Source organism: Myotis yumanensis, unplaced genomic scaffold (genome assembly GCF_028538775.1).
Source record: "Myotis yumanensis isolate MYYU_CA2020_CCGP unplaced genomic scaffold, mMyoYum1.0.hap1 SCAF_1, whole genome shotgun sequence".
In the NCBI taxonomy this organism is placed as follows: Eukaryota; Metazoa; Chordata; class Mammalia; order Chiroptera; family Vespertilionidae; genus Myotis; species Myotis yumanensis.
Window position 1 is genome coordinate 17,816,571 of NW_027223752.1, and position 24,384 is coordinate 17,840,954.

The 24,384-nt window shown below is 45.9% G+C and overlaps 1 protein-coding gene across 3 annotated transcripts in view; it reads right to left on the bottom strand.

Annotated features, from left to right (window-relative positions):
- Nucleotides 1–24,384, bottom strand: part of TDP1 (tyrosyl-DNA phosphodiesterase 1) — a 54,248-nt gene that overhangs the window by 22,997 nt on the left and 6,867 nt on the right. For all 3 annotated transcript variants that reach the window (XM_070403446.1, XM_070403452.1, XM_070403456.1), the window contains exons 4-13: nucleotides 23,221–23,276; nucleotides 19,209–19,305; nucleotides 16,565–16,599; nucleotides 11,760–11,852; nucleotides 9,260–9,427; nucleotides 8,752–8,830; nucleotides 7,377–7,562; nucleotides 6,420–6,468; nucleotides 5,477–5,543; nucleotides 4,024–4,131 (exon numbers count right to left, since the gene is read on the bottom strand). In XM_070403446.1, coding sequence (XP_070259547.1) covers nucleotides 4,024–4,131; nucleotides 5,477–5,543; nucleotides 6,420–6,468; nucleotides 7,377–7,562; nucleotides 8,752–8,830; nucleotides 9,260–9,427; nucleotides 11,760–11,852; nucleotides 16,565–16,599; nucleotides 19,209–19,305; nucleotides 23,221–23,276 — 938 coding nt within the window. The remainder of the gene's footprint in view (nucleotides 1–4,023; nucleotides 4,132–5,476; nucleotides 5,544–6,419; nucleotides 6,469–7,376; nucleotides 7,563–8,751; nucleotides 8,831–9,259; nucleotides 9,428–11,759; nucleotides 11,853–16,564; nucleotides 16,600–19,208; nucleotides 19,306–23,220; nucleotides 23,277–24,384) is intronic.

Sequence of the window (24,384 nt, forward strand, 5' to 3'; positions counted from 1 at the left end):
CTATTAAACCTAAAATCCATAGGTGTGGTGTGAAGTTGATAAGAAGGTGGCTGGGGACAGGATAGGGAAGATAAGCTCTCTCCGCACACCCTCTTCCTGTTTTGTGCATATATTAACTATTTGAAAAAAACCAGTGTTGTAAAGGGCTCTGATTCAGACATGTATTGATCACTAAGCATGAGCCACGCAGTATTAGATGTTGATGATATAAAGATGGGTAAGACCTGCTACCTGCTCTCAAGCAACTCATAATATATTGAAGAAACAGAACCCATAAGAACCAACAAAGATGTTAAAGGACCAAGCAAAAAGTGCTATAAACACAAAGGAAAAACAATGAATTGTGTCTTCTGAGCTAGAAAAAGTTTCAAAGGGGAACATTTAAGATGGACCTGAAGGATAAGCATATTCGTCCTGGACAGCAAAGAAAAACAGAAACTTAAAACCTGAGAAGTTATTAGAAAATGAGTGGTAGTTAGATTAAACAGGATATACAGTTATTTATTCAAAATTTTCAGAGCTATTATAGACCAGGCACTGTACTAGGCTCTGCATTTGGTAGTCTGAAAGAAAATACCGACATTAAACAAATAATTACCAATAATCAGGATGAGTATTTTGGTACGAAAAGAAGTATGGGAATTACAAACTCATTTTCTCTTATAGAACAAAAACTTCTAATGCAGACAGTCCAATAAATGGAAACGTCATTAAAAGTGGTTTTAGTGCAGATTTTACCATGCTCAGGAATGTGGCAACTAGACAATAAAATATATCCCAGGATCTATGAAAAATGTTTTCGGTCAGCACCCCAATCACAATACAGTGAAGGAGAGGAAATGGAAAACTGTGATTTATGTGTGTTTAAAGGAAAAGTAAATTGGAAGATAAAAACCATATTATAAGCATTTTTATAAGATTTCTGTCCCTGATTTTCCGTGGCCAGTTTTCACAGCTGTGAAATGTCAATTGGGTAAAACAAAGCCCCCATGACCAGGAAGCCAATGCCCTCTACTGATGACGGGTAAGGAAATGACAGGCTAATAAGATATTGCGCACACACTGTAGGAAATATGGGATGAGTGTTTTTTTTTAAAGATCTTTTGGAATTCTACTTATCTATCTATAATAATAAAAGTGTAACACTCTAATTAGACCTGACAGCCGTCATGTCCATGGTGGCAAGGGCTGAGGCAGTGGTGGTTAGGGGCGATGAGGCAGGCAGACGAGTGGTTAGGGGCGATGAGGCAGGCAGGCAAGTGGTTAGGGGCGATCAGGCAGGCAGGCGAGTGGTTAGGGGCGATCAGGCAGGCAGGCGAGTGGTTAGGGGCGATAAGGCAGGCAGGCGAGTGGTTAGGGGCGATCAGGCAGGCAGGCGAGTGGTTAGGGGCGATGAGGCAGGCAGGCGAGTGGTTAGGGGCGATGAGGCAGGCAGGCGAGTGGTTAGGGGCGATGAGGCAGGCAGGCGAGTGGTTAGGGGCGATGAGGCAGGCAGGCGAGTGGTTAGGGGCGATAAGGCAGGCAGGCGAGTGGTTAGGGGCGATAAGGCAGGCAGGCAAGCTGTTAGGAGCCAGTGGTCCCGGATTGCGAGAGGGATGTCCGACTGCTGGTTAAGGCCCAATCCCACAGGGACTCCTGTGGGATTGGGCCTAAACAGGCAGTTGGACATCCCCCGAGAGGTCCAGGATTGAGAGTGGGTGCAGGCTGGGTTGAGGTCCCCCCCCTCCTGTACACGAATTTCGTGCACCGGGCCCTCTAGTCTTTTATAAAACTTAGTGTTATTCTCTCACTCCAATAAAGCTGCCTCCTCTGTCCCCAAATAGTCATAGAACTTCATTTCTCACACAGCCTTAGGAGCCTGAGGTTCAGTCTTTTGAGTACATCCAAGGATAGTTTTGCTTGACTACGGAAAGTAAACCTCAATTTTGAACATACAGATAATAATTAAGAAATTACTTCAAATCAAGGCTGGAGAATAAGATGGATGAACTAAAATGGGCAGTAAACACCAATGAGGCCGGTGCAAGGCAGAATTCCCACCCCTGCCTCCAAGGTATGAACCCTGTGTAAGCCCTTCCCTTCAGCGTGAGCATAAGTTGTCAACATGATGGGATTTCTTTCCCATGATTAGGTTACCAATCAGCCAACTAAGTTAATCAAACGGTTTGGAATGACCATGGGTGGGCCTGACCTTATCAGGTGAGAGCTAAAGCCAACTAACTACATTAAAACCATGTCTTATTCCAGAAAGCCTCATGGAACAAGTGCTTAAAAAGCACTGATTCTAATTTATTCAAATCATCTAGTACCTTGACACAGAGCTGGCTTTCACAGACCTGTGACTACGAAGCTTCAGGAAACCCAGGAGGCATTAGGCAGTAGTGATTTTGCCTCTAAAACAGGTAAAAGGCAAAGTCTGGTCATAGCCACGGCTCTGATCGCACATGCCCTCCCACCCCACTCACTGCAGCAAAACCGCTCTGTTGTTTGTCAAACACAATGAGTACATTCCTGACTCTGCCCAGAACGCTTTCCTCAGCTACCCGTCCACATGGCCCCTTCCTTCTTTCAGATCACGTCAGTCAGGCCTTCCCTGACCATGTATTTGATGAACAGCCGCCCGCCCTCCGGACTCAGGTACTCACTACTTCAGGGCACAGTGCTGGAGGGTGTGCCTGGCTCTTGGGCACTGGTTTAACCTCTGAGCTTCTGTTCCCCTATCTGTATGGGGGATTGACAGCTACACTGTAGAACTGCTGTGAGGTCAGCGAGAGCGAGAGCTCAATATGCTTAGAAGAATGTTTGGAGCTGACAGCAGTGCACGTGTGCTCGAAGGATCAGGATCTGAAGGAGGGAGACCAGCAGAGGCTGGCGAAGCTCCAGGAAGAGATGAGACCAGCCCTGAGCACAATTCTTACTCCGTGGGCAGCTACTGGACAGGCAGAGAGAGACAACCAAGGGATCAGGAGAGGAAGCTCTACAGGCTGCTGGCAGGATGATATCAGGGGCAAGGAGGACAGCCTGGCTGTTTCTGGAAGCACATGTTGGGGGTACAGGATAGAATGGTGAGAATGGTGTGGCCAGGACTCTGGGCTTCAGTACATAGGAAGCGGGGGAGGCTGCTGAACACAGGACAATGAGGAAAATCCGTGTGAGCAAAAGACAAATGGTCATGGACAACTAGGACAGGTGGCCTGGGAAGAGGACAACCAAGTGACGGGACAGCAGAGAGGTGACCATTTCAGAAGTCCAGGTGGTAAATATCTACCCTGGTAATTTCAGGGGTGAGAAAAGCAAAGTCTGAGACATTTCAAGGATGAATAGGCTTTGATGGATATTTCCAAAGCACCCACCTGCCCACCTCAACCACAGAACAGATCTCTTCCTGGCGTCAACACTTCTGTGTCTGTTTTCCGACATCCCTGACATTGTGAGCATCTCAGACCCACTATGTAAATCCTACTGTTTCATCTGCGTGCCCAGCACCCCCAGGAAGGACCGCAGTAAGTGCTGCAGATTCTCAAAGGGAGGAACAGGGAAAGAGCACAGTGGGCTTGCAGGCTGACGAGAGTGGGCAGCTGCCACGAAAGCAGAGGGATGCTGGGAAAGAAATCTGCCAGACAGAGGAGCTCAGTTTGGGATGTTCTGACTTTAAGATGAGGGGCAAACCACCAAACAGTAAAAGTGAAAAATAAATAAAAAAGAAAAAGAAGGGAGCTGCTGGTAGGTGTCACTTACATTTGGGGTTCTAAGATGTTCTGTTATTTGAGTTACGTCTCTCAGGGGTCCTTTGATAATGCTGGGATGCTATGTGGGTAGATCAGGCCATGACTGCACTCTCTACAAAGGGATTAGTTATGGGCCTCCTTTAAATAAGGCTCATGTAAGACACACACACACACACACACACACACACACACAGCAAAAACTAATGACAATTCACAAAATCACCTTTTGGAAACCATTCAGTACTCAGAGCAGGAAACACAAAATCCCTACCATCAGGAATGTAAGGACTTTTACCTGGTGACAAGGAACCACGCGATCTGACTGAAGTCTGGAGAGGGTCTCATGTACGTCTTGATATGTGGCATGGCATTGCTGCGGCCAGATGTCTCAGCTGACCATTTGCTAGTGACAGGAAAGACACAATCATTGATAAGAAAATACAAACTGGTCATCTTCCTAATATTAGCAAACGGCATGAAAAGCAGAATCCTATCATCTAAAAACCAGAGCACACAGTTCTCTTCGATATGACCTGTGGTATCTTCTTAAACTCTGTTCAGACAGCAGAATAATGCATGTTCATTTTAGAGTGCAGGTATGTAGACAAAAAATGTACCTCCACTCACAAAAAGCATCTCTTGGCACCTGACACTCCTGGCTTCTATGCCATGAATACCCACATGCATGCAAAAACTGTTGTGCTTTTAGCAGTGTGTCTTCACATTTTGTCTCCTAGCTGGACTGTTTCTAAAAGTTCGAACTGTGCTCCCACATGCATTACTGAGTAGAGGCTCAGTAAAAGTTTGCAGATAAAACAAAATACAAAATGGGAAAAATACAAACAATATGAATATCACAATGGAAAGTTGAAAAGCAGGAGAATAAGTAAGAAATACTTTAGTCAGATGCTGATATTTGCATATCTTGCATTTGGTTTCTAAGTTTCTAACATTGTAGAACTCAGGGGCCATGGGGAAAAATGACCTGTACCTCGAGGCGACAACTCTTGCTTATCAGAGGACGGGCCTCGAGAGAACAGACTGTCTGCAGAGACCGATCAAGATTAGGCCCATCATCAGATGATGCAATGCACTGGAAGGCAGACAATACTGGGAGGCGCTCCATCTGAAGAAACACCCTCTTGAAGGGACCACCTCCCAAGAAAGCATTAAAGAAAGGCTCCTGATGGCATCCCGGGTTAGACTGAAAGCTACTGGGATGCAAATTGCCTTCGTTTCTGGCTGTCCAGCAAAACAGTGGCCTGGCACTGGGAGCAGCCTGGAGCAGGCAGATCTGTGACTACTGCAGCGAGGACAGAGGGCAGTCATTTCACTCTCCATTCAACCTCGGACTGAACTCTCATAACAAGCCAAATGCCACCCACATGCTTGGTGAGGATTCCACCCTCAGCAAGCTTGCAGGCACGCAGGGTAAGACTATGTCGAGAGAATGATTGTAGTTTACATACTGGAAACACGAACTAAAAGGTACTAATGTAAATTCTAAACTACTCAACATGTTCCTTTATTTATCGTTTTCTTTATGTGCCCATATATAAATAGAAATGCCACAGAGATAAATTTTACTCTTTGGTATTAAAAACCTATTCCAAAAGATAAAGTTCAAAACCTTTTTTAAAATGATTTCTATCACTAACATATGTAGCTGAGCTATATTATGTAAGGTTCTTTAAATAACACTCTTGTTCCTAAAGCAGCAACAGCAGCATTCTCAGCCAATTACTTACTGGAAGTAGGCATGAAGCCAGTTCTGCTTTTCCGCTGTCTGGATGCTATAGGGAAGAGAGCCCCCGGCTTTTGAAAGAAGAAAAATAAAGCAAATAATAACACGGATGCAATATAATTTGAGGATTCTTCATTAAAAAGTATAGTAAACAAAATCTATAGTAAACAACAGTGAGAAAGTTAAAGGGAAAAAAAACAAAACTGCTTCCATTATTTCATCTCAGAAAACACTTCTTGGACAGGAAATGTCTGCACTTGCGCTAGCTGTGTCCTCCCAGTGGGCTTCCTTTCTGAGGGATGCGTATTAAATGCAAGTGTTTACTATCCGCAAAGGAAAGGGGTTTCGGGTGCTCATTTAATATCTGCAACAGCACAGACTTGAAATGTGAGAAAGAATCCTGGCCCAAACTGCCGTCCTCATGAGGGCGAGACATCCTTAGCCTCCTTCTGCAAGATGAGGTGTGGAGCGCCTCTGTGTTAGCCTCAGACCAGGACAGTTGGGGCAGACTAGGATGAGAACTCCTAGAACTTGAGAGAAAGATTAGAGCCAGGCATGTTGGAACTGTTCTGAAAGGGCACAGAGCAGGAGGGGCAGCTGGTTTCACCTGGATGACTTGCCTGGACAGCCAATCTGTTGGTGGCAGAGGCTAGAGCAGCCTTATTGGTAGAAACGAGATGAGCAATCATTCAGAGGGTGTCTGTGAGGGTTAAATAACATCCACAACCTGCCACCTGCACCATCTTTGGAACATAACTAGTGCTCAATGTTACCGTGTTCATGATTCTTACCCAGTTAAGAGAAACATCATCTCCGATTTCCTAACCCATACTTTTCTCAACCCAAGGGGGATGAGAAAATTCTTATTTTTTGTTTTTAAAAGTTTGCCAGGGCATTTGTGAAATATACACAAAAAATACAATTGTGGCAGGCTTCCCAACAGTTACCTGGATACCCTTCTAAGCTGGTCCGCACGTTTTCCACAGAAGGATAGATCTAAAAAGAAATACGAAAAATTCCCAATGACACTTGGAAGGTACCATGCTGAAGGAACTATTTGTTAAAAGAAATGCTGATTGGTTTTTAAGAAAATGAAATCTCCATTAAAAATACTGAGAGGCTTATAAAACGTGCTCTAAATTTTAAAAAGTTCCCGTTTACAGGAAAAAAACCCCCAGAATTTCTGGTAATTGATCCTATATAATAAAAAGCTAGTATGCAAATCGACCGAACGGTGGAAAGACCGGTCGCTATGATGCGCACTGACCACCAGGGGGCAGATGCTCAACGCAGGAGTTGCCCCCTGGTGGTCAGTTTGCTCACAAGGGGGGAGCACCACCCAGCCAGAGCCAGGTTCATGGCTGGCGAGCGCAGCGGCGGTGGCAGGAGCCTTTCCCGCCTCTGCGGCAGCACTGAGGATGTTCGACTGATGGCTCCGGACTGCGAGAGGGCGCAGGCAGGGCTGAGTGAACCCCAGCCCCCTCCCCGAGTGCACGAATTGTGCACCGGGCCTCTAGTTTGATGATAAAAAAGCACACTTTCATTGGAGTTTTTCCTCTGGCATGTCACAGTAACACTGAATTGAATGCAAACTTAACTATTAACTCAAAGATGCCTAAGTAACTAATGATGCTCATAATTCTGCAGGCGATGCCTTTCCAACATCTCTCCCTGGGCTTGACAACCTGGAAGGGATGACCACTGCCTCCTGGTGGTGGACGCGGAGCTTTGGCCAAACCACACACACCAGCACCCCCGATACGAGGGCCACTCGATTACAAATACCACCATTTCCATCCCAACCCACTGAATCAAACCCTCTCTCTGAGGAGGACTGACCGCCGACTGACTCCTCTCCTGGACGAGAGAACGCAGATGAGGGACTCCGGAGGAGGAGCACTCACCAGATGGAGGGGAGCAGCGCTTCTCCCGGGGCCCCTGCTTTCCTTCCCCAGGGTCACCAAGGTCTCTTTGAACTCAGCACACAACCATTTGGATTCGTCAGCCCCCATGGAGCCAATGCTTGAGAACTGGCCGACGACGGGCCAAGCCTCGGCCTTAGGTATGGACGAGGCGTGCTCTTTCAGGACCTGTGAAAGGGTGACAGTGAAAGCCACGGTCAGGACCCAAACCCAGGTGTGGGCATCTACCTGCAACGCGGTGCACTTGGCCAGAGCGATCTACCTCTCTAGGTCAGGACCCAGGCAGGGCACAGGCCCGGGTGGCGGGCTCAATTCCCAGTAGGAGGCGAGCAGGAGGCAGTTGATCGAGGATTCTCTCTCATCACTGATGTTTTATCTCTCTCTCCCTCTCCCTTCCTCTATGAAATCAATAAAAAAAGACTAAAAAAAAAAAGACATAAAGATGTTGGCTGTGAGATCCTGCCTGCTTTCAGTTGTAGTCTCAGTTAAAAAAAAACAAAACACTAAAATTTTCATTAACCAAGGGGAATTCTTACATAACATAAATAATTAATGGAAAAAGAGGTAAGGCTTTTAACAAAGACATTTTAGGGACATTATATTATTACTAGAGACCCGAAGAGTAGGCCTTCCTCCATTCCTCCTCCCCCCCCCACCACCCGTCCCAGGACCGGCCTCCCTCTGGCACCTGGGACCCGGGCTTCCCTCGCAGCCCCGGCTTCATCTGGAAGGATGTCTGGTCTAATTAGCATATTACGCTTTTATTATTATAGAAGGTCAGTAAACTGTTTTCTAAAAGGCAATAAAGAAGATATTAATCTTCAACTTGCTGGTTGTTTTATTTTGTTAAAGACCTTTCTATGTTCATTTTCATACCAGCAGGAAATGTGATTTTTGTAGTAACAATTCTCTTAAGGACACTGGTTTGGTAAACAAAATACATTATAGCTAATTGTTATAGCCTCTACTCAACACTACATTCTGCTTTGTTAAATTTGTATGTTAAAAGTCCTTGATATGCTGATCAAGTGCTACAAAATGGAATCTCTGTTACAAGATATATAACTAAAAGTCCATTTAGAATAATCTACAGCTATAGAACAGGCATAACAAAACTTTAAAAATTACTGAAAACTATCAGGCAATCAATTTATCATGTGCCTACTATTTGCCCAGAATTGTGCTAGATATATTGTAATGCTGCCATTACAACATACAATTATAAATAAAAAGGGAGATAACCCTGATAAAACCAATTCTTTTGGTGGTGAAAAAAAAATAAATAAATAAATAAATAAATAAGGAGATAATACACATTAAATTAAAAAAATAGTTAAAATAGTAAAAATTCTGTTACCTTCCGAAGCCTAAAGTGCCCCCAGTTATCTTTCTGATTTCCTTGAAAGCGTCCTGGGGTTGATCCAATGAGGTAAACGCTACAGAGATATAAGATGTAAGTTATAGAACGTAGTGATGTGATTTATGGACCCCAAGTCACAAAATACACAAAAAGTGTCCCAAGAGCCAACCCATTTCCTTGGGATACTTCCTCAGAGAAGTAGCTGATACTGAAACTCACTGTCAAGCACATCCACTCGTGGTGGGGCACCTGCAAGGGGAAGGGCCAGGCCGAGACCTCGCTCACTTGCAGTGACCAGCAGGAGGCCGAGGGTGCGTGGGAAGAGTCCCTGCCTCCCTTTAGGGGCAGAGAACCAGGAGACGCACAGCGACAACCTCCTCTCTCATCATGTCATGAAGGGCGGCCGAACGCACTCAGCCTCCTTCCAAGACCCTGCGTTCCAGACCCCGTGCGGCTCTCAGGCATCACCTGCCGTGAGCACCCGAACCGCGAAGATGGCACGTACTTGGTTTCGGAGAGATCGTGGGCGTGGATGACATCTACCCACTCCTGGAGGGGAGGAGCGTTATAGGCTATCAGGTAGCTGATGAGATCGGCTTTGAAATGTGTTGTCGACTCTCCAGACCCGTGGGTGCCATGGGCCATTCGTGGGTACAAGGGGCTCACCCACATTCTGGAACGGGAGAGAAATGCCTATTAACCGTCGGGAAGGCCACTGGTCACAGAGCCTCTCTGCATTGACTCTGCACTCACCCTGAGGAGGAGGGGAATTCTCACCGCGTCTCCACCTGGTGAGCAGAGATCCTTACGAAGCATAAATCTGACCTCGCCACTCGGACAGCTTCCATCACTTTCAGAATTATTTTTGAAGACCTCACTGTGAGTTTAGACCCAGTAAGATCTAGCCCAGAGGTCCTCAAACTTTTTAAACTGGGGGCCAGTTCACTGTCCCTCAGACATTCCACACATGCGCACTGTGGGCCCAGGACGAGTCGGCTGCTAAGGAGGACAGGCAGCGGCGGCAAAAACACCCGGCGGGCCGGATAAATGTTTTCGGCGGGCCGCATGTGGCCCGCGGGCCGTAGTTTGAGGACCCCTGATCTAGCCTCTGCCACCTCTCCCAATCCAATCCCCGCTCCATGCTCCCGCTCGTCCAGTCACCACACCTTCTTCCCACGCCTTACATACTGCTTTCTGAGGCGTGATGACAACAGTCCATAGTTTTAATCTCAATTGTTATAGCAAACCCACACCATCTGTAGTAACCCCAGCAAGACTGTGCCCATGACTATATCAATGTGGCTCTTTAGTCAAGTGGAAAAGAGTAACAGTTATACTGAAAAAAATGTACAAACAAATCTACTTTCAATAAACAAACACATCGTGACGTATATGCTACAGTAGTTTGGGGGTATTTTTATAACATACACATTTCTGGCGCCTGGAATGAATATATACCAAATTTAATGATATTAGATTAACACAAACCTTAGACTTTCAAATACTACAGTAAATGAAATATTAAAGACATCTTTCCTTTCATCAATCCTTTCCCCCCAAAGAAAACAGGGTGGTGTTGGGTGAGAGCCATGATGTATGATGACTTTCTAAACCAGATGCTGAGGTGCGAGACATTTTTCACACTTCCCAAAATAAGATGAGAAAATGGTCACGGGACAAATAAGTTTAAAAGTGAGAAGTTAAACGGTGGACCAAGGGCGGCTGCAAAGGATAGCAGGACACCTGCATACAGAAAAGGGTCAGCAGGACCGTGAGGAAGGGGACACAAGAGAACTGCCTTTAAATGTCCTTCTTAACAGATGACAACGCACTGCATGAGACTGCAGTCTTGGGAGGAGAACCGGGACTAACCCGAGGTAACTGCCCAATCGGGTGGTGAGAGGGAAGCTGCAGGGAGCTTCACACCCTTGCTACTTTTTGAGTTTTAAACCATGTAAAGCTACTGCCCAGACAATGATGTTTTTAACTTAAAAAAAATTTTTAAATGAAGGAATAAAAATGGGACATGGACTCAGTCAGCTAATACATCTCACGTTAGGGGTTCTAGCACAGGCTGGGCAATGAACTGTGGCAAGGTCTGTGGGGGAGGATGACAGTGAATTCTTGAACCCCAAAACGCTGCTAGAGGAATGCCTGAGTTTCTTCTAACACAGAAGGCTGTTAACCTCCAGAAGGCAAAGATGTACAACGTGGCTTAAATGAAAGAAAGGCGAGTTACAGCTAGTCACAACGAAGGTCTGACCTGGAGGGAGAACAATGGTTAAAATTTGATTTGGGCTAATCCCTAAAACTAAACCCAAACCCCTCTTGAGAAAAGATAAAAAGCTAGACCCCGGCGTTCATGCACAAGGACAAAGGGTCGGCGATATAAACTAAGCCTGAACCATCTCGCGCTGGATTCTCTGAGATTCACAACCCCATGAAACACACCCGTGCAGATGTGTTTCATGGGAAGCTAAAGGGATTGGGAGGGGAGGAAATTTTTAGCATTCGACTAACCCCTAAGTTTTCCTGTGATGCCCCCTGGGAAGTGGCAAGCCTGCGTACAAGTGGGAGCAGGGGGAAGTGGAGACCAGAAGGCTATCCACTGGGTCTCACTGGAAAAATAATGGGCTCAGAACTTGCACTTTGCATCCTCTTTCCATACTTGGATGGACTTGGCTGTGGTGTGTGTATGATCCCATTTTATAAAAAACGATAAAAATCTACCCGTGTGTAGATATTCATCTGTGTGTACATCTATGATAGAGACAGACATGGATGATTATGCTAAACTGTTAACTCTGGTTGCCTCAAGAGAGAAATTGGGGGGGAGATACTAAAAGAATGCTATCTTTTTCTCTGCATGTGTATTTTTTCTATGCCGTGCATGGGATTTTTACAATTAAAAACATAGAAAAACAAAAGAATAAAGCAAATGTTCTGGCTTTTGCCTTGTCTTCGCACACACAGTCACTGCCGTAAAGCGAACAGAAGCTGCGCACCCTTGCGTTTTCTGGTGCCAGTCTTCACGGATGAGGTTGGAGGTGTGTATGACCACCCGGAGGCCTTCTTCGTATAGCAGGAGCATCATTTTCCTTTAAAAACAGAAAAGGCATCAGAAGGCATTAACATTACTTTCAAAAAATGTAATACCTTTCTAATGCAAATGTAATAGCTAAAGGAATTCTTCAAACTCTTACATTACCCAAACTTTTAACAACTATAATCCTCCTTTCTTCTACACATTATCAAAGTCTGCTTCAGTGGTAGATAGAAAACTACCTCCCAAAATGCTCTGAGTACTTGGTGGTCCATGAATTTTTGCCCCGTCCATCCACATGGCCAGTCCTGACACTTCAGACCCCTCCCTTCCAAACTGGCCCCTTATTATCTATTCAGCATCATCTGTTCCTATTAGGGACAATAGGAACCTTCTTGTCTAATGTTTTTTTAAAAAAATATATTTTTATTGATTTCAGAGAGGAAGGGAGAGGGAAAGAGAGATGGAAACATCAATGATGAGAGAGAATCATTGATCAGCTGCCGCCTGCAGGCCCCCTACTGGGGATCGAGACTGTGCATGTGCCCTTGACCAGAATCGAACCTGGGACAATTCAGTCCACAGGCCAATGTTCTATCCACTGAGCCAAACCAGCTAGGGCTTGTCCATTGTTTTTTAAAGTTTGGCCCCAACCTCTTGCTGTGTCATTACTAGCATTTAAAAAAAAAAATTGCAAAAGAATAAATAATAAACTCAACAGTGCATTGCATATATTTAAGTTCAGTATTGGTTCATGAAACTTGTTTTGCCATAAGCATGGATGAAAGGTCAAATGTACTTTTTTTGCTTTTTTAAATATATTTTTATTGATTTCAGAGAGGGAGAGAGAAACATCAATGATGAGAGAGGATCACTGATTGGCTGTCTCCTGCACACCCCTTCTGGGAATCGAGCCCTCACACTGGAATCAAACCGTGAACTCCTGGTTCATGGGTTGATGATCAACCACTGAGCCACACTGGCTGGGCTCAAAAGTATTTCTTATTGTGGGTCGCAGTTAAAAAGAGTGTGAAAGAGGCTTCATCTTCATGTTCTATAGATGCCACACTTGTCACCAGTGCACCTGGGCTTGAGATCAGTCTCCCCTTTTTCTTCTCCATTAACTCAAATCATTCCTGGTTGAGTCCTCTCTTCCCCACGGGGCTGCCCCATGCCTCTAGTCACCAGACACACTTCTCTTGCTTTAATAACAGTGAGAGGGAGGGAATACTGTGTAAATGAGAGCTTTCCAGCTGAAGTTGCAAGACCTAAGCTCCAGTCTCCACCAGGGAGAAGCCATACGACCCTGTCATTCCATGCCCCGAACCTTTTTTTTTTTTTTACCTTGTAACGTGAAGGATGAAGCCCTTCGTACCTCACAGGGTTGCTGTGAGATGAAGTACAGTGTGCACTGAGGTGGGTGTAAAACACTCCCACTCGTCCTTCAACGCCTTCCTTTCTTTCGTCATCTGCTGTTGGATGGTTTGTAGCTTCCTGCTTGTTTTCTAATTATTTCAGGAATCTAAGCACTCTCTCTACCCAACCAGAGACTCACTCCTCAAGGCACTAACGCTGCCCTGACTTTTTATTTCTATTGAAGCCAAAATGCTACTTCACGTTCATTGACGTAAGTCAGTTCACACTGGGGGAAAATAAACAACATGGGTACTGTTTGGATAGGATGGAGTCAGCATAAAAAGATGCGAAAAAGAACGTAAGGACAGAGAGTGAGACGTAGCTCCTGCCACACTGAGACCGTGACACGAGCTGGCAAACGGTAAATGAATGCAGAGCTGAGAAATGACAGCTGGTGGGCCAATCTTCCCATGTATGACATGTGCGCCCTGAAATCTGGGCAAATTTATGTGCACAGTTACCAAACTAGCAGCTGACTGTCATTAAGGATAAGCCAGCTATGAATCCATGATACGAGTTTTACAAATATTCCCATTAAGCACACTGATCAGGGAAATCACGCACAAATGTCAGTGAGTCCCGCAAACAGAACCGTGCACAGATCCAGGGAGTCGCTTGCATCCTTTCAGAGATAAAATGGCACATGCCAATCAAGTCACAATTTAAAGTGGATGAAGAGTAAGAAACAGGGTCTCCCTTTAAGAACGCTGACCTGCATGTTGCCTACTGAGCTGTGGGGGCAGCAAAAGGGACACGTCCTAAATCTGCAGCTGTTCCTGTGAAGGGCCCATGTGCCAGGCACCACCCTAGAGGCTCCACGGGATGCCAGCACGCAGTGCCCACGGTAACCCAGAGTGGGCGCCATCTCCCACTCCAGCTGCACCGCCTGTGGCTGGGAGACGGTGGTCAGAGAATGAGCCAGAGGAAGAGCTTGTTTGGATCAGACATGCGGATCGTCCTCTCACTGAACGTGGCTTCACCATGCCAGGGGTAGGAGTGGGCGAGGTGTGATCTGGGTGAGGACCGAGGATGGGAGTGGGAAGCGGTCTGCCCTGCCATCCTGTGGTCAGTCCGTTAGTTCACCTGGCTCCCGGTAGACAGGGAACTGGACGTGGAGCTGCTCTGGCTCCCTCCTTCCCGCCTCCAACTCTCAGAGCCATGCGAGCTAACTTTGCTCCTAGGTCTGGGGAAACCGCAACACTTTAGAATTCTAACGCCTTGTGAGAGACACCCTGGAAGTGTACGACATCCTTCAGAGACACGGACAGAGCACGCTTAACGTGCCTCACTGGACTAGGGGCTCCTGCAGGACAGCTGCATATCCAGCTGCTCTGCACAGAGCCCACACAGGCCTGCTAACGTGAGCACCGTCTCCAAGCCACTTCCTACTTACTGTGGCCGCTCCACTCCGCCCCGATGGGGAGGCGGTTTCCACCCCTTCACCATGAGCTGCAAGGCTTTCTTCCTTTACTAACTCATGTGTTTCTCTTGCCTCTCTGACCAAAAAGCTAAAAGCTGCAAGAACAAAACCCATTATGTCCCAAACCCGTTATATCCCCAGAGCTGTGTCTCAAGAATATGATAGATATTTAATGAATAATTTCTAAAACATTTTAAAAGGAGCAACAGTGATTACAAGATACGAGTTCAATCTCCTACAAGACTGTCATTTTAACAAAATGCAAACTACACATTCTATGTGGGTGGGAAAGGTCCTAATTACTCCCTTAGGCATTTAAGGGTGAATGGGGGGCGGGGAGGGGAGTGGAGGAGGAACGAATTTGCCAAGTGGTTTGTGTGTTGGGGAGGGCAGGAAGGACAACAGGAAACAATGAGTCCATCGGAGCAGCCAGCAAACAAAAACTCCTGTCCCCAGCACTGGCCCAGGGAAAACTGCTTATCTGCTTGGGGCCTCTGGTCTATGCAATGAAGGTTCAATTGCACATCCGTGTGTCAGACCCTGGCCAGGCCCAGCACACCCAGCCCTCCTGGACAAGGGCACAGGCTCCGTGACTACTTGCTAGCATGTGGAATACAGAGCGACTCTGTCCACGAAATGCTGACTGCTGGCACAGAAGGCGTGGCCAGCACAGGAGCCTGGCACCGGGGGTCTAGGAAGGATGCTGAGCCGCCTTACACAATGCCATTCTGTGTCCTCTGCCTGAATTAGCACCCTGTGAGCTTAGTTTGACACACACAACAACTGATCCTGCGGTGCCTGAGTCCACTCTCAACAGCCCTCAGACCCTGTCCTCTGTTAGACCGCAGCTTCCAATTAGGGACGGTCGGTAAATGCTGCAACATTTACTCAAGAGCATCGAAGAGCAGATAACGTAGGGTCGGTAGGTCTCCTCTACGAAATGACTCAACTCTTTCAAGCTCTGGTTCCTTTTTCTTGAAGCAAACTGGACAATATAGTTTTAAGTGGATAGAGAGAAAGATGAACGTGTGCCCTCATTTCAGGGCACCGTACCATCAGGAAACCGGTGATCACAGAAAGACTCACACTCCCTCCTAGAGATTCCCTTTTGCCCTACAGACAGACACCCGAAGGAACATGCCGGAAGCCGCCAGCTACCCATTTCCACTGCTGGTCTAGAAGACAGATGAGGCTCGGTCACATTCACTTCACAAATCCTTCCTAGAGAAACGTGCTTTATAAAAGAAGGCTGAAATAGGGACAACCATGTCTAGTCCTTATTCTCATTTGTAGAACCAATTATGTAAAAGGGCTCAGCAGAAGCAGTGGCAGGACTAACCTAAAGCAGGAGCCCAGCGGACATCGGCGCAACGTGCCAAGTAGGAAGTAACACAAGTTCTTCCTGTCTGGTTGGCATACTTCAGAAGAGCATTCTAGAAGAAATTTCTGAGCTGTCTTGAGCAGGGACAGACATCACCCTCTTGAGTTGACAACATTTGTAAAATGGTTTTTTTTTCTCAATCACAGGATGGAGCTGACCTAACAACATTCTCTATTTGATGCAACTGAGAACCTTATAAAAGACTCTCTTTAACGTAGTGGAATCCACAGTGCGTTACTGACACACGTACAGTCACTCATAACCACAGACCACACACCACAGGATCTGTTCTCCTACAGCGAATGTCCTGAACAGAAAAGCTGAAACGGCATCAGGGATTCAGGCTTTTGTATTGAAAGTATTGTAGCTTCAGGCTGTTAGAAAACAACTCCACTTGCTCTAATTCCTTATGATAGCACTCCCCCTACATCCCCCCGCTCCCCGCCCCCAGCAAAATCATCACACCTGAATTCCTCCAAGGGCCTTTCTGAATAGCATCCTTTGATCTATTAAAACCATACCCTCTCCCCAGTTCATAAAAATTGCTTACGTGTGGTGTGTTCCAAATGCAATATCCAACTTTGCCTAGGATGAAAAAGAAGTCACTTATTAAAAAAAACTCAATATCCCTACCTATTGGAAATTAAATTAGAAACGGTTCAGATCTTTTTTTTAAACTGCTTTTACTGCCCTCTAGTGGACAAGCTTTTCATAAACAATACAGCTTTTATAATATCCAGTGAGGCTTGTTTTTAAAAACCTTTATTTTTTAAAAAGTTACCCAGAATAATTCAATACTTTCTGCACTTTTAATGATAGTAATTACAAGTTAAAGAGCCTAAATTCTTTAGTTGTCAAAAACTAATAAAAACAAATGAGACTCTATGCAAAGTTTTAAAATGAGAAATGTGACTTATAAAGAAATTAACAAATGCAAAAAGTTTTCAGCGCGTATTCAAAAAACACTGAGTGTGGTGGCATCAGAAAGAGTTGTGTTGTGATGTTAAAACAGAAGTTTTCTTACATTAATAACCTAAGTACTGAAAATAAAGAATATATTAAATCAATTTTCTTGTTACAAAATGATACCTTCACGTATAAATGAGGCATAAGTGGAGAAGTAAACATTTTATCTAACACCCAGTATAGCAAGACCTTGGTTAAACAGACTATGCCCCAGATGTAGGCTAGGAGACAGTTAAAATAGAAATGTCAAAATAGCAGTTAGGAACACACAAATCCTAGCTCACAACTTTGCATGACTTTGAAAAATATTTAAATCTCCGTGCTTCATCTTACTCCTCTTTCAAATGGTGGTGCTGTTAGGGGATTCTGTGTTGTTAAGAGTGAGAAAAAGTGATTCAAGTGCGTAGGAAAGGGGGCCTGTACTGCTACAAGCCCCGCCCACCAGCCACAGGACAGGTGGGTGGACCGTCTGCTGGAGGCAGTGAAGCAACTGAACACACAGGTGAGGACACAGGCCCTGTCCTGGAGATGCTCACGGACAGGCGGCCCGTCACTGTCCTCTCACACTCAGCACGTGGGGTGCTCACAGCCACGCATGCATTTGTCTGGCCACAGAAGAGAGAACAGGGAACTGTATTTGATGTCTTTAAAATTACAAAACTGGAATGAAGACTGCCACTCCGTAAATTGATATTTAGCTGGGAAAAGGAAATGGTCAAGACTTGGCTTTTGAGTTTAGTTTTGTTATAAGTTGTTTGATTTGGGGCAAGTCTAAGCACAAAAATCAAGATTGATAGTAACTTCAACAGATAATATTTAATGGGTGCTTTTTGGTGCACATGCACCACATCCCTGTACAACAACCCAATGAAGAAGAGCATTAGCAGCCCACTTAACCATGGAGGACTGGGGTTCAGCGATGAGCCCAGGATGACACGGTTAGTACGCGGAGAGCTGGGACAGAACCCAGGCCTCAATCTCCGACCTCTGGCCCCACATGTACAAAATAGAAGCGTTAGTGTACACAGATTCTTTGACTGATGTCAACGTCAATAATTCATCTTACAGACAAGGCATAAAGGTATTTCAATAGGCCAGGCTGGGGCCAGAAACCTTCTGTACCTCTGACTACATCTGGGAGCTTCTGAACAGCTCTTTGCACAAGGTTTGAAAGACTGCAGCTCGTTCCGCCCTCTGGTGGCCGGTCTTGAGCACACCATCAGGCACGCCACAATGTCTCCAAAACTTCTCAGGACAAGTAGTCTTTGAAAAACTCGATTTCTATTGATTTAATCACTGTGTTATTTTTTTTTAGTCTGATGAGAGCTATCCTACTGCAGTTTAACCTCTTCTTCTTGGGGAAGCAAAAGCAAAACAACTGGATTTTAGGCAATGGCTAAGCTAAGGCTTATCTGTGTAGAAGTGAGCTACAGATATGCTGGGAAAAGGAATGCTTTCAAATTCCAACTATAGAAAGTGTGTGGTTGAATCACAGTGCTGAAACCCAGGTTTTGAGAGGCACGCTGGCTGACTAGTGGCAACCGGAGGAGGACTGGAAGTTGGGGAGCCATGGTACATCTAATACAATTAAACAATGTGAGACAACTAAGGGAGGTGTCTTCAAACATAAGAACCACCAACACATGCTAGGGGGAGAATTATTGCATGTGCTCCGGAGGGAAAAATTAGGACCCATGTGTGGAAGTCACAAAGAGGAAGACTGTGATGGTTAGTTTTATGTGTCAACTTAGCTAGGCCACAACATCCAGACATCTGGTCAGATGTGGCAGCGAAAGTATTTTTTAGATTAAAACAGATGACCCTCCACAATGTAGGTGGGCCTTATCCAATCAGTGAAGGGCTCAAGAGAAAAAAAGATCAACTCCTTCAAGGAAGAGAAAATTTGGTCTCCAGGCTGCCTGTGGACTCAAACTGCAACACCTGTTCTTCCCTGGACTTTGGACTTGCCAGCAGCCCCCGTACATACAGAGATGTGTATGTTTCCCATAGGTTGTTTCCCTGAAGAACTCCGATACAGAGATATGAGGTCAGCATAAAGAAAAATCTTCCTAACCACAAGGGCTACCTCAGGAAGCATTCAAGCCAAAGCTAGACAATGCCTGTGGGGAATGCGGGAGAGAGGATTCCTGCACTCGGCAGCTAGAAAGATGAAATGTCTAAATTTCCTTCTAACTCTCAGACCAAGCGTAATGGCAACAGCAGCTTACCTGGCAGAGGGAAATGTTCTGATAAGGCTTGGCCTCGGAGTGCAGGCGAGCCTTAGCTTCTCGCTTGTCGCCATGCACCAGCAGGATCGGCTTCTTCCTGCAGAGGCCAGAAGTATGTGAAATACATCATTCACAGAGCGGGACCCTTGCCTGGTCAGGGAACACCAGCTTCCCTATCACCCGACACGTGCTTCTGGCCTTCGTGGAGACTGAGTCCAGGGCTAACAGGACAGGTCAGTTCATCTTCATTGACCAGTTACCCTTCCAATGGGCTCATGGGGTCCGATCCTGAAGCTCTACTTCGACTCAGAGGGGTTGTGACTCAAGCAAGCCCTTGATTATGAATTATCTTCTTTGGTCCCAAAGGGCACATAGTTAGCTCTGTGTTAATATGTTTAAAATCAGACGGATTAAAGACACAATATTACTGTTGTATAGTGTGATGCTCTCCTCTTTCCCTGCTGTTGGGACCTTACCAGGCCTACAATCACCAAGCTCCTACTGTGTGCTAGGTACTGCACTGAACTTCCAGGACACCAGGGTGAACAGGCTCAGGTCCACAGCAGCAGGCAGACTCATTAAAGGTGGTTCTATTTCAATGAAACAGAGCCCAAGGTACACTGAAAATGCTGTATTTTTTAATTCCTAAAGGACAACATGAGAATACTCTTCAGGCCTGGCTGGCGTGGCTCAGTGACTGAGTGTTGACCTAGGAACCAGGAGGTCACAGTTCCATTCCTGGTTAGGGCACATGCCCGGGTTGCGGGCTTGATCCCCAGTGTGGGGTGTGCAGGAGGCAGCCAATCAATGATTCTCTCATCATTGATGTTTCTATCTCTTTCTCTTTTCCCTACCTCTCTGAAATCAATAAAAATATATTTTAAAAAAGAGAATACTTTTCAGGAATAGATTAAAAGGCTTTTAAGGGAACTATGATCTTCTCCAGTTAATTCAAAGTGAGATAATCGTTAGAAGTCAATATACCTTTACAAGCACACCCAACAAAACAAAAATGGGATTTTTATTCAAGGAACAATCAAGCAAGATGAACAAAGGTAGCTACTTCCACATGTATCAATCACGGTGCAGAATGATTCTCTACCATAGTGAAGGGCAACATGCAACTAAAAAGAAACATTATAGAAAATGCAATTCAGGTATAAGCACCTAGCTACCTAATCCCCAAGAACTTTATAACATGTTAGTTCAAATAAAACTAAGAAACCATACCTTCGCAACTTTTTTCTATTTTACTTTTTTCTATTTTACAACTAGAAAAACAAGACAGAGAACAAGGTAAGAGAAACTCAAACAGCTACCACCTAGAAATAATTAGTGTTATCAGATCATCAAGGACTTTCTTAAAAATAAAGAGACTAACCATTACTGACAGAAGTTAAATCTGCATTAACTCCTTCAAATTTATTGGTTCCATAAACCATCACAAAAAGGCTGTGATGGTTCATTTTATGTGTCAACTTGACTGGGCCATGGGGTGTTCATATAAAACATCATTTCTGGGCGTGTCTGTGAGGGTGTTTCTGGATAAAAGGGGCCTTTGAATGGGTGGACTCCAATGTGGGGGTCTCATCCAGTCCACTGGCAGCCCAAGGTAGAAACAAAAAGTAGAGGGAGAATTTGTTCTCTTCCTCTTGAGCCAACTGCCCATAATAACTCTCCACATACTGCATCTCCCATTGGTTCTGTTTTTCTGGAAAGCCCCTCTATGGGCAGTATCTGAATGACGACATAAGGCAGTACAATCTCCAAGATCAGAATTTCTCTCTGTAAATTCCGGATGTTGCCTTAACTTGACATTTAGGTCCTTCCTCCTCCTTACAGCTCCTGATGGCTGGCGTTCCCCAGGAGCACTGAGCAGCGAGTGGGTGTGGGGAGGCAGGACTCTTCTGTCCCCTGATTAGTTATGAGAGTCCAGGGGGTACCGGACAAGTTAGTTTGGGGGTGGGGCTAATAAAGTACCACAAACCCGGGGGCTTAGAAACAGGACTTGTCTCTTGGTTCCGGAAACAAGAAGGCTGAGAGCAAGGTGTCAGCAGGGTTGGTTCCCTGTGGGGCTGGGAGGGAAGGGCCTGCTCCAGGCCTGCCCTAGCTCCTGGGGGTGTTTTCCCTGTGTCTTCGCTCTGTATGTGTCTGTGTCCAAATTTCTCTTTCTTATGAGGACACCAGTCACATTAGAGTAAGACCCACCTTAATGACCTCATTTTGATTTGATTATCCCCCCAAAAAGCTACTTCCAAATAAGTCACATTCTGAGGGACTGCGGGGGTTGGAACTCCAACAGATCCTTGTTGGGGTGAGACAATTCAATCCGGAACAGATACACAAGGAGTTGTGGTCTATACTTTGGCAACACTTGAAAGGTGTGGCAATTCGATTTCAAGGTCTTTGAGAAGCAAAGGGACGAATAACGGAAAGGTGCCGGTGCAACTAACAGGGACATCTACGGCCAGGAGCCCACGCAGAAGGCTCGCTGCCTCCTGATGTCCATTCTCTCCTTTCCTAACAAATCCCGACCGTAGTCAGACAGCGTGTGCTCAGCAAAACTTCATTTACAGCTTCTTTCAGAGCCAGTCATCGTCCTGTGACTGCCGCTCAATGAAATATAAGCAGGTGTTCAGTGGGGCTTCAGGAAGGCCACTCAGAGGGGGCTCGGCTGGGACGTGGCCCTCTCATCCTTCTCCCCTTTCTCCTTCCTGCCACCTGGAACACAGACCGGGGATCCGGAGCTCGAGGTGCCATCCTGGACCTCAAGGTGACTCTGAGGACTAAAGTCACACGTGGGGGCAGTAGGACAGAAAGACGGATGGGCTAATTCTCTGAGAACCATGACGGCCCCCAATCCAGACCTTAAATGTCTACCTCGTGGACTTCTTAGGTTGGAAAAATTTTTTCTTTCTTGTTTAAGCTGCCGTTATTTTGGGTTTTCTGTCACATGCAGCTAAAATGAATGCTATGGGTCACAGGCCAAATACAAGCCCTTGAGTACCAGTGCCCTGGGAAATGTCAATGGCATTTCACCTACTGTTAATGATGGTTTCCACCATCAGGTTCCTAAATGAACCCAGGACTCTGAGGACCTGACAATCATTCTCCCTGCATGCGCATTCCTTGGCCTTACTTGCTGTTATGGAGCCTGCCATGTAAATAAATGTGTTAGAAACCAGGACGCCGCACATCACTGTGTGATGCTATTCAGTCTGTATTGCTGGACCCCAATACAACTAGAAAAATAAAGAGATTAACCACTACTGACAGAAGTTCCTCCTGTATTGAGGAACTCCAGGAAACAGACTGAAACCCATCACCCCCATCACCTCCATCACCTGAGTAAGGGAAGGCCCTGGGACCCCTTTATTTATTTATTTTATATTTCTTTATTGGTTTCAGAGAGGAAGGGAGAAGGAGAGAGAGATAGAAACATCAATGATGAGAGAGAATCACTGATTCGCTGCCTCCTGCACGCCCCCCACTGGGGATTGAGCCCGCAACCCAGGCACGTGCCCTTGGCGGAATCGAACCTGGGACCCTTCAGTCCGCAGGCTGATGCTTTATCCACTGAGCCAAGCTGGCAAGGGTGACCCCTTTATTAACTCAAACTACAAGGAGAATTATTTAGGAAGTGATTCTCAGAACAGTGTTGATGTGCCAAGTAACGCATGGCACGCTGGCCACGTGTGGGCATGCTCACCGGGCTGGGCAGCGGGGGCAGGGGACAGGGCAGTGCTCTTTTCCTTCACTCTAACACTGGACACAAAGTTCTCTTTTGTGGGATGGAAGTTGTCCTGATCTACTTCTGGACAGAGAAATGGAGGAAAATGGTCAAATCTGTATAAGGAATACAGGTGATTAGCTAGAATAGAAAAAAAAATGCTGTTTTCCCAATGTTTGTATGATCAGGATGGTTTCAAAAGATGTTTAATAAAAATGGCCGGCAGCTGCCTGAGAAGACAGATCTTGTGTTTTCATGCCATCTAGCGTCCCGGGGACTCACCTGAACTCTCGTGGATACTGTCTTACGAGCCAGTCCACGTCAAAACAGTAGTTAAACTAGATGGGGGGAAAGAAAAGCAAGTCAGTCACGGGGGACTTAGCCAGGAAGTCTATACGGAGAGCTGGGTGGTTATTTGATTGAAAGAAACTCTAAAATAATGATGAACTACATGTTTTATTTATAAGCCCAGACACTTCTGCCACAATACTCACAAACCAACCTGCGATATGCCTTGAAGGGAACGCATGGCCCAGGAGGGTCTGAATCAATGGAATGTGTGAGAAAGCAGGTTCGAGGGCAATTATGTCTGCGTGCTTGGCGGCATTTGTATTTGCTATTTCTGAGAGATCTCCGATTAATTTAAACAAAAGGGCTTATAAATGTGTCCCTTTCCCCCTCGGTGATTATAAAAAGGACTTTTAGAAGAGACCATCCGCTTTCAGCCCAACTTAGGAGCTAGCCTTGCAAACAGGCATTTGGGACTGGACGTTCACTAGGCTTACAACGATTACAGCTGAACCCCCAGGGTCTGCACTGGACTTACCCAGGGGGGCTCCTCCCCACACCTGAGTGGTCCTCCACCCTCCTGGACAGAGTGACTCGATCACCCCGAGGTTTTATCTGGAGGCCAAGAATTGTGAGGCCAAGCCAAACATGAAAGGCGCAGAAAGCTTTGCTTTCTTCAGGGAAGTGACCTTTTTTCCTGATCACTTACTTGACACTCTGGAGCATTAAAGTGATTTGTCAACACAAAGGGACCAGCTCCGTTGGGCAGGAGCAACCACACATGCAGAAAGAAGCAGCCATAACTTTTAGTCACTTTTGTTGGGTAGGTGCAGGAGATGTCTTACTTTTCTCAATCAGACTTGACTTGGCTTTCACCTCTCCACCCACAGCTCTTTGGGGGTCGCACCAGAGTGCCGTGAGATTATCAGTGTTCCCAAAACAAGTCCCTGGGGCTGAAATTTTTTTCAAAGTGACTTCTTAGTCAGTCCCTGTAGCCCCATCCAGAGCCAGGAGCCCACTGGTAGTGGCATCCCCGTTCCATGCTGGCGCTGCGGCACGTGCCATCTCAGGGACCCTGCACAGGACTGAGACACGGGTTCCCATCACTCACTCCTATTTTCTCATGGAGTTGTTTAATTATCTGTCCCCTTTCATCCA